Source organism: Hemibagrus wyckioides, linkage group LG25 (genome assembly GCF_019097595.1).
Source record: "Hemibagrus wyckioides isolate EC202008001 linkage group LG25, SWU_Hwy_1.0, whole genome shotgun sequence".
Classification (NCBI taxonomy): domain Eukaryota; kingdom Metazoa; phylum Chordata; class Actinopteri; order Siluriformes; family Bagridae; genus Hemibagrus; species Hemibagrus wyckioides.
The window spans coordinates 4,687,291-4,698,454 of NC_080734.1; the positions used below are offsets into that span (position 1 = coordinate 4,687,291).

Consider the following 11,164-nt stretch of genomic DNA (forward strand, 5'->3'; position numbering starts at 1 on the left):
GGCAGTATGGTGGCTTAGTGGTTAGCACTGTTGCCTCACAGCAAGAAGGTCCTGGGTTCGAACAAGAAAAGGCCTTTCCGTGTGGAGTTTGCATGTTCTTCCTGCGTGGGTTTCCTCCGGTTTCCTCCCACAGCCCAAAAACATGTACATTAGGTTGCTTGGTAATTCTAAATTGCCTGTGAGTGTGTGTGGTTGTCTGTGGCCCCTGTGATAGACTGGTGACCTGTCCAGGGTGTACCCCTGCCTTTTGCCTAGGCTCCAGCAGATCCCTGTGACCCTGATTAGGAATAAAGCGGGTATAGACAATGGATGGTGACTCGAAGTTGCCCTGTGTGTAAGAGGACTGGAATCCTATGCAAGGAATATTCCCACCATTCTGTCTAGTGTTCCAGGCAGAGACTACGGAGCCGCTTACTGATCAGTCCATGCAGGATTTTATCCATCAGAGTTTTCTGTGAATGTTGCAGTCTTCCTTCCTTCCTTCCTTCCTTTCATTCATTCATTCATTCATTCATTCATTCTCTCCCTCTCAAAGAATCATCCATCAAGTTCCTTAAAATAATTTATTTTTTATTTCCATTGTTTTTCACAAATACCTTGATTACATAGTGCATCACTAAAATTCTTTGTGATTAAATACAACATAATATAATATATAAATAAATTAGCATTAGTCTTTTTATCATTTAGTTTGATTATAGATTAGTTTTTAGTACATTTTAATAAATCTCTGCAGTTCAAAGGAGGAGCAACATGAACATCATGATGACAAAAAGCCCGAGAGATGTCTGGATTCTCCCAGCGTGTCCACCTGAAACAAAATAAACAAATAAATAAAAATAAATAAATAGTTTAAATAGATACTCAGTATATTATGGAAGACTATGTAATGTATTTATTTTACGGTGCACTAATCTTGTACAGTGGTTAATATACAGTATTATAAGATGAACAGAAGTGTTTTAACAGGTTAAAAGGTTTTAAATGGACATGAAAACGTCCTGGTGTGGAGACATTACAACAAACACGGCACATTTTACTCTGATTTCATTAACATGTACTGAATAAAAAGACACAACTTATGGAAGAATACATCATCCCCATGTGGCCTTTAAGGACAACAACCTTCTAATGAATACACAAAATATCATTCTACATATGCTGTCTCCATCACTGAGCATCTGAAGGCTTCAGCATGGAGGAGTTGGTGTTAAATCTATAATAAACTCAGATAATCATTTATTATCACACTCTTTGATGTTTATAATCATTTATAATCACTCTCTGGTGTTTATAATCATTTATAATCACTCTTATAGATTTAACACCAACTCCAACATGCTGAAGCCTTCAGATGCTCAATGATGGTTCCTATCAAGGTTTCTTGCTCTTCCATCTAAGGATGTTTTTCCTCGCCACAGTCGCCTCAGGCTTTCTCATTTGGGATGAATACAAATAAATTTAAATATAAGTCTAATATTAATCCTGAACTTTTTGTACAGTATTTCTTATGTTCTTCTGTAAAGCTGCTTCGAGACATTGTTAAAAGCGTTACACAGATAAAATTGAATTGAATTGAATTGTCTAGGATCTGTAGACAGATCACTGTATCCTGGTATCTTACAACAACACCAATAAGTCACGTCTTACCAGGATCTGTGTGATCCAGGAGCATGGCCTGAGTGTCACTGAGGCTGCCGTTGTGTGGAGCTGGATCGACTCCCAGCAGCTTGCACATCAGAGGGTAAATGCTCACACTGTCGAACGGCTCAGCTAGGAAATTTTTCCTGAAGTCAGGTCCAAACGCTCGGAATATTGTCTTCATGTCCATTTCTTGATTGTTAAAACCGTGGTCTCCTTTGTTCACGTAAAAAATGACCCTCTGCAAAAGATTGACTGTAATGTTACATTTTAATGGTTGATGGTGAAAACTGGTAGATTTATTTAATAATTGGGAGATTTTATGTTTGTTCTACTGGAAGATACATATTTATCTGTATAATACAATAACCTGTAAACATCTAAAAACACTTTCTGTCAAGATGATATGACTTGCACTGGTTCTAATGTGTTATCGTTTCTATAGCAACAGCTCAGTCACGTTTTATAATAATAATAATAATAATAATAATTGTTATTATTATTATTATTATTATTATTATTATTATATAATTGTAATTGTTGTGCGAAAACTAATCAACTTCACTGTGGACTGCATCAAACGCAACGACTGTGTGTTGTGGTTGATAATTTTCCTATAACAGCACTCCTAATTCCTTATAAATTAAGAAAAATTAATAAATAAATTAATAAATTAATAAAAATCCAATACAATTCGCTGTAACACTAAATGTCTAAAATATTTATTTATTTGTGTCTTTCCTACTGACACACTAATAATTAATGGAGTTGACAATATATTATCATTTACTATTTTATAGATAAATTTCACTTTATTTTAGACATTTTTTCTTTTTACTGGTTTTTCTTGGTATTTGTATTTTATTTATTTATTTATTTTTGAAATGTATTTATTTTTTAATTTAATTAATTAATTTATTTTTTATTTATCTATTTATTTGTTTTTAGAATTTTTTATTTTATTTTATTTTATTTTATTTTATTTTATTTTATTTTATTAATATAATTTAAAGATTTTATTACCGGCTTACCGAGTTCAGGTTGAATCCTAAATCTCCAACAAGGACGAGATCTTGAATTCGGCCGTTTTTCGCGATGTGGAAGTTCTCGGGAATCTCCTCCTTCTTGTACACAGTTAGATTTGGATGTGCGTTCTTCAGCTGATCATAAACCTCCTGCAGCTTCCCATTCCTGGGTCTTATCATCCCAAACCCTCCGTAATCCAGAATATCGAAGTGGGTCAGTTTTAAAAAACTGATATAATCTGACAGCCTTATTTCCTTCACCTGTGGATTTTTCTTAATGGTGGTCATGCCGTGATCGGACGTGATGATGACGTTGAGGTTATCGGATAAGTTGTTCTTCTGGATGGACTCTCTCAGGTAGCCTATGAGGTGGTCGATCTGCTGGACCATCTTCTTTCTCTCTTCGGTCTCAGGTCCTACCCTGTGGCCCACGTTGTCCGGTTCTGAGTAGTAAAGTGTAACAAAGTCGAAATTCTCCTTGGTGAACCATCCCATGACCGTATCGATCTTCTCCCACCACTCGGTCACGTTGTCACTGGGGTGACCTTCTCTCTGCACCAGGAACCTGTTCACAGCCTGCCCGCTGTAATTCACTCCACCTCCGGGATAGAAATAAGACGCTGTCTTCAAGCCCTGGCAAAATTCCAAGTGTAAATCAATACATCACATCAGAGGTCAGAGGTCACCAGAGATCTCTAGATGGCATTAATGCTACAAGTAACATTACAGTATATATAATAGGGATTAATACAAATAAATATTAGTCTTGAACTTTTATGTTCTATATTTCTTATGTTCTGTAAAACCGCTTTGAGACAATGTCATTGTTAAAAGCACTAGACAAATAAAACTTGATTGAAATGTACACCAATGAGGCATAACATTATGACCACCTGCCTAATATTGTGTTGGTCCACCTTTTGCTGCCAAAACAGCCCTGACCCATCCTGCACTGTGTATTCTGAGCCCTTTCTAGCAGAACCAGCATTAACTTCTTCAGTAATTTGAGCAACAGTAGCTCGTCTGTTGGATCGGATCACACAGGCCAGCCTTCGCTCCCCACGTGCATCAGTGAGCCTTGGCTGTCCATAACCCTGTCTCCGGTTCACCACTGTTCCTTCCCTGGACCACTTTTGATAGATACTGACCACTGCAGACTGGGAACACCCCACAAGAGCTGCAGTTTTGGAGATGCTCTTGGGGAATGGAGAATTGGCTACTTGAATTGTTGAAACTGCATGTACAAGATTCTTCTTTTAAACTCCTACCAGTGGCTTCCTATGAGGGCTGTGCTCATTTTCCACGCTAACGAACAGAAGAGGGATTTAGCCTGAGTTTGTGTTGTGACGTCACATGACGCGCCTCGACCCAAATGTGTGGAAAAACAGATTTCCTCTGAATATAGTGGAGCTTGCTTGGTTGTGCTTTTGCAAAAACCCTAATTGTTTACAATCCTCTTATTTTTGCATAATGTACTGTACAATATAGAGAATGTACACTGGTCGGTGCTATTTTCTGTATCTGTCCTGTAGTGTTTTGTCTTGCGCTGTTTGCACTACAATGCACTTTATGTGGCTAGGACAACTTACTTTAAGTCCTTCTCTCTGTGTTGTTTTATTTAAGCACCAGGGTCCTGGAGAAACATTATTTCATTTCACTGTGTACTGCGTCAGCTATATTTGGTTGAAATGGCAATAGAAGCTTCTTGACTTGACTTGATTTTGTGTTAATTTCTAAGATCATGAAATTTAAATCTAAATATAAAATATATTATATGAAATATTGTACATATATATATAATATAAAATTATAATATTCTCTATTTTAAAAAAACATGATTTATTTTATGTTTACGTATTTATATGATATACACCCCGATCAGGCATAACATTATGACCACGGACAGGTGAAGTGAGTAACACTGATGATCTCCTCATCATGGCACCTGTTAGTGGGTGGGATATATTAGGCAGCAAGTGAACAATTTCTCCTCAAAGTTGATGTGTTAGAAGCAGGAAAAATGGACAAGCATAAGGATTTGAGTGAGTTTGACGAAGGGCCAAATTGTGATGGCTAGACCACTGGATCAGAGCATCTGCAAAACTGCAGCTCTTGTGGGGTGTTCCCGGTCTGCAGTGGTCAGTATCTATCAAAAGTATCCTTTAAGTCCTGTAAGTCCTTAAAGGATCTGCTGCTAACATCTTGGTGCCAGATACCAAAGCACATATAATAAAATCTATAATAATAATAAAAAAAAATTGGTTTCATCCCCAAAAATACAAACCTTCAGCACAATTACCTGACTGACTGTGGAATCTTAACCTTAATATTTATCTCAGGATTAAGATTTACACAAACAGTTTGGCTATAAATGTTTTCTCACCTGATTCTGAGCTGTTATCCATAACGGTAGAGCCCCGTTATCCCACCACTCCGATCGCCTCAGCGTGTTCTTATGGGTTAATTTCAACAGAGTCGTGGAATTAAACATCATGTTATGGACAACGCCGTGATCTTCTATCCATCTCCCTGTATAAAAAGTGCAGGAATAAAAGTGTTGATTCAATCAATCAAGAATCTTAATCAGTACATAGATCTCACGACTTTTAGAAATGTAAAAGGAGACAGAAGGAAAAAGGAGAAACAAAAAAACAAAACAGAACAATCATTGCTTTATTTCTCTCCCCTTCTTAAAGGACTTCATCTTCGTCATGGCACGTTAACAGGGCACCCTCTAGCTTCATATCCTCATTTATTACATCCAAAATCTCAATAGCTCCATATTTTTTGGAGACATGGAGACATTTTTTCCCATATGTAAAAGTTTTACAATTTATTCCATCCACAGTTCAACAATTGGGGATATCACCACAAGGGTATCAAGCACCAATACAGCCACCTTATGTACCATATCTGATTAAATTAAAGTGTTTTAATTTCAAATGTTTATCAAAAATTATTCATCACATACACATTCATGCACAGTACAACATGCAGTGAAATATTGATCTTTTTATGACTGTCCTTAATTTTAAAAAATAAAAAAATAAATGGCTAAATTACAGAAAAGGTAGTATGTGACTCCAGTGATTAGACGTGTAAATGGTACAGTGATGTGGTATGATTGCAATGATGAATGAGAATATAGAATATAGAATATAGTTATATAATGGTAAAGTGCAAAAAACGTGTGTTGTGTCCATGTTCAGCATTGAATGTCTTGGTCATGTTCCACTCCACACTGGTGGCTAATATGAAGCCCACATGAAAGTAGACACTCAGGGATAGTTTTAATAAATATTTCTGTTTTTCCCTAGCCTACAAGGAGCAATATATTCATAGAAAAGTTCCAAAAAATGTTGATATTAAACCCATTTCTGCTCTCTGAGATGTTCTCCAAGTGCTTGTTCATCTAAAAAGCAGCTCAGATTTCATCTTCAACTGGTAAAATTCAGTGTAAGGTTCTCCAACAGAGGGAAAAACACACGTCTAAAACACACTGGAAGCCAACAGACTCGTTTTAGATCAGACTCACAGACACATCATTCATCTCTATACACTGACTGAAAACGTCCCATGAGTCCATTACCATTCTGCTGGTGGAGTGGAAAAAGGCTTAATATAGGAGAGAGAAGATAACTAGGAGAGAGAAGGAAAGAGGCGTCATCAATCTGATACTCAATCACATAACACAGAAACTTCTGGGAAATTTCTATGTAACTTTATCTATAAGAAATCTATCCATCCATCCATCTATCCATTTTACTGTACTGCTTATCATACACACAGTCATAGAGAGCCTGGAGCTATTTCAGGGCACAATCACACACACTACAGAACATTTAGAGATGCCAATCAGCCTATAAACATGTCTTTGGGGAGTAAACCAGAGAAACCCAGAGGAAATAGAGAAATCGAGAAAACGGAAATTGAGCCCAGAACCTTGCAAGTAGGAGGCAAACATACTAACCATGCATACATACAGAGATAATCCACAAAATCTTAGACAAGCTTTATGAGGCGCTGGTGAGTGAAAAAGTGATTACAGCCATAATGTATATGATAAGAGGAACCGTTCTGAGAACGTTGTTTAACATGAAATATCTCTAATATCTAATATCTCTTTCCTATAAAAGCATGACACTGAGTTTTCCTTAGTCCTTACTTTATATAAAAAACCAGCACCATCAGAATAAATACAATCCTTATTTATTTCTGGTCTGAAATATTACTAAACTATTGAAATGTTCCTCAACCAGACTGAGATGTTTACTGTTCACTGCACGCTTCACAGCCTTGAGCATGGCCTTGAACATGTTACTTTATCTAAAGATAATGGAAAAATGATTCAGCACATAACATACGATCAATTCCATAACCTGATAGCATCTGTTCACGCTCTGATATCTTTTCTTTTATCAGAGGAGACTATGAACCTCAATTTAAAAAATCTTATCAGAGATCTTTACAAGTTTGGACTGCTTTAATGCCTCATGTCTGGAGAACTGGGCAAGTGTGCACATGCTTATACTCATGCATTTATTTTATTTTATTATTATTATTCATCTTCTTTTTCTTCTTTCGGCTCTTCCCTTCAGGGGTGGCCACAGCAAATTATCTCTCTTCACCTATCCCTATCTTCTGCATCCTCAACACTTACACCCACTAGCTTCATATCCTCATTTATTCCATCCATATTCCTCCTCTTTGGCCTTCCTCTTTGCCTCCTGCCTGGCAGCGCCATGTCCAACATTCTCCTACCAATATAGTCACTCTCCCTCCTCTGAACATGTCCAAACCATCTTAATCTGGCCTCTCTAACTTTGTCCCTCAAACGTCCAACATGAGCTGTCCCTCTGATGTACTCGTTCCTGTTTATTACATGTTTATTACATTATGTAAATTACGTTTACATTTATTATTTGTAAATTATGTAAATATTTTTTGCTATTTTTAAAAAAAACAATTCTCTTTACTTCAAAATGATAGGCTTTTTTTGTGCAGATTCTTGTCCATTTCAGTCAACACTACAAGGCGGTTTGGGGAGAGTGGGTTCAAGGGGGGGTGAATACTTATGCAACACACTGTGTATATGCAGTATTATTGATTGTAATGAAATACTGTGTGTAACAAGAGTGAAATGATGATCGATGGTGAAAACTGTAGACTTTGTTTTAGTATAATAAACAGAAAACACAAGTCCAGTTACTTCATTTAACCCTAAAGTTAAAATCAGATCCAGATATTATATTTCAGCTCACTGTTCAATTTATTAGGAACACATTCATGTAGTTATCTAATCACCTAAACATGTGACAGGAAATCATTATAGCTTCATTCGCATGAACCATCAGAACAAAGTAAAGGTCTCTGTGAGGCTGATCATGGCATGGTTGTTGGTGTTAGATGGGCTGGTTTAAGAATTTCAGGAGCTGGTAGATGATCTGTGGTGATTTTCACACTCACACACAGCAGTCTGTAGAGTTTAGACAGTATGATGGTGCGAAAAACAAAAAAAAAACAATAACTGAAATGGGTGGCCTTGTTGATAAGAGAGATGTTTAAGGAACATGGGCAGATTTGTTCAAGCTTCCAGAAGGATACAGGAACTCAAATAATCACACTTTACATCTGTGGTGAGCAGAAAAAGCATCTCGGTGTGCACAAAACAACAAAGATGGATACAACAGGATATATTTAAATTAAATTTCTGGCATCCTTATCCAAAGTAACTTACATTTTATACAACTGAGTGTTGAGAGCCTTAAGGACCAAGTCGTGATAGCTAGGTGGACCTAGGATTCAAACACACAAGCTTCTGATCAGTAGTCCAACACCTTCACCACTAAGCACCACTAAGTTATTATATCCTTCCAGTCAGCTCAGACCTTCACTCGCACAATGTTTTTTTGTTTTTCGCACCATTCTGTTTAAACTTTACTGAAAATTGTGTGTGAAAATCGCTGGATATTTTTGCTGGAAATATACAAACCCGCACATCAGGTACCAACATTCATGCTACTCTTAAAATCGCAGAGATCGAATTTTACCTATATTTCATATTTTCTTAATAAAATGAACGTATATATTAAATTATTTACTGATTATTTTGCTATTTTTTTTAATTCAAGAATATTAAAAAAATTTATTGTGAAACATAAAAAAATGAATTTCAATTTTTGTGTCAAAGAATTTTGTATCATTAAATATCATAATACTATAATTTTTTGGACATTTTTACAGAAGGATCACATGAATGTAATGTAATAAATTACACCTAACATTTAAACATACTGTTTGTTATGGTTTTAAGACAAATTCTACACATTTTTTACACATTTCTACACATTTTTTATTAATTTTTAATTTTTTATTTTTTGGTCATTTTTCCTACCGGTTATAGTGGTGAAGTGTGACGGAGAGGTCATGGTGATCATCGGAGGTGTGATGTATTTTGCCTTGACTCCCTCTTGTACCAGCTGGTCCATATTTGGCGTGTGAACGTCTTGATCGTAGTTCCATCTGAAACCGTCGAACGATATCAGAAGCAGCTTGTTACGGTTCCTCGTCCCCGTGCTGGACAACGGCAGGCCGTCCACACAGAGCAAAGCAACCAACACCAGCAGGAGCTCGAGCTTCATCCCAACCGACGGTCTCGTTAAACGCAGGAGGCTCGGGATACTTAGGTGGCTGCTTTATAGTCTAATTATCAGGAGCCAGATAAGATATTGCTGAGCATTGCAGACTTACAAAGACGCAACTTTAACACTTTTGACCAGGAAGTGCTATAGTGTACATTTTGATTGACAGATTGATGGTTTTCTCAAATCAAACCAAATACAGTAATAATAGAATTGAATCAGCTCAAAACTTCAACAAGATCTGATTGGTCAGAAGGTTGTGGTTGACCTTATATTACCTTCTAATATGTTACCGTTTCTATGGCGACAGCTCATTCACTAGGACTTGAGCAGATGATGGACGCTCCACAAATCATATAATAAACAGATCATTACTGAGGTGGAGTTTTCTGTAAACAGCTCTTTCTTTAATATTTATTTATGGAAGGAGGGATTCATAACATTCAGGACAGAAGAGGCTTTGCTTTCTGGTGTTTCTTCAATATCACAAGGCAGAAAAAAGTTTATAACTCGTCATAAAGTAGGTGGACTGTAATCTGCTCTGGATAAAGTCGTCTTCCCGAAGTGAGGCCAGAAATGATAATGAGAATGGTGTTGCAGCATTAAATGAAACTATAAATGGATAAAAAGTAAGCTTTAACATTCTTTAACTATAACTGAAACATAATTGCTGTGCAGTAAATAAAATAACACACTTCTGGATGTGCTGTTAAAAGAAAATGATCCACAACAGTGACAGTGCTTTTTATACCATTGCTTTAATTTTTTTAAATTAAAAATGATAACAACAACAACAACAACAACAACAACACCAACAGCAACAACAACAACAAAAACTTAATGGCCACCCTAGAATAATATTTTTACAAAATGAAAAAATATCAGCTTCCAAAAAAACGTAAAACTTATCAGCCTTTAAAATAACAAACAAACAATAAAATAAAATAAAATAAAATAAAATAAAATAAAATAAAATAAAATAAAATAAAATAAAATAAAATAAAATAAAATAAAATACCCAAACTTACCTGCGTTTAAAATTTACATTTTTCTATTAAAGTCAATATGGAGTTGCGCACTCCAGCGTGTGCTCCTGTGTCACCCATCACCACAAAGACAACCAGCGAGCCGTAATAAAAACTGCTAGTCCATGCAGCATCACCAGCTTCTCCAGACGAAAACTGACTACTGGTTTAAAGTAGCACTTAATCTATTTATAAACATCTTCTAAACTACATCTGAGTTTACTTATTGGAGAGACATCAGATAAAATTAATTTCCAGGATGAATAAATAAATGATAACCAAAAAATGCCCAAAAAGCCTGAAAAGAAAAAACGAGGCAGTTCCTCTGCATGACAATTTTTCTAAAGTGTTAGTGTAAGTACAGTTCTAGAAAATTCTAATCTGCCCCTTTAGGAGAACCTTTAAGAGCTGTGTGTTGATGGTTGTGCCTGTACGTGATAAACACAACCTCTTGTTATCACATAGACAAACTAATACAGATATAAACAACAGCCCTGAAGAAACACCCTGGAGAGAAAGATAACATATGTACATTTTACAGAAGTAGATATAAATATTTAAAGAAAGGAATATATATATATATATTCTATATATATATTCTATATATTCTATTCTATATTCTATATTCTATATATATATATATAAAAATATATTCTATTATATATATATATATATATATATATATATATATATATATATATATATATATATATATATGTATGTATGTATAATATTTGGGTATATTTTAATTTGGTTCTCTATCTAGTATTTAATTTAGCTATTTTTTAATATGTTATGAAATAAATATAATACAATAAATAATGTATATACT

General features: G+C 35.5%; 1 protein-coding gene across 1 annotated transcript; it reads right to left on the reverse strand.

Moving 5' to 3' along the window:
• Window positions 1-499: 499 nt before the first annotated feature.
• zgc:153896 (uncharacterized protein LOC569930 homolog) lies at window positions 500-9,350 on the reverse strand. The gene is made up of 5 exons (XM_058379636.1): window positions 9,061-9,350; window positions 5,050-5,195; window positions 2,673-3,299; window positions 1,651-1,882; window positions 500-811 (listed from the first exon to the last, which is right to left on the reverse strand). The coding sequence occupies exons 1-5, from the start codon at window positions 9,305-9,307 to the stop codon at window positions 738-740; spliced, it is 1,326 nt and encodes a 441-aa protein (XP_058235619.1). The 5' UTR covers window positions 9,308-9,350; the 3' UTR covers window positions 500-737.
• Window positions 9,351-11,164: the final 1,814 nt, after the last annotated feature.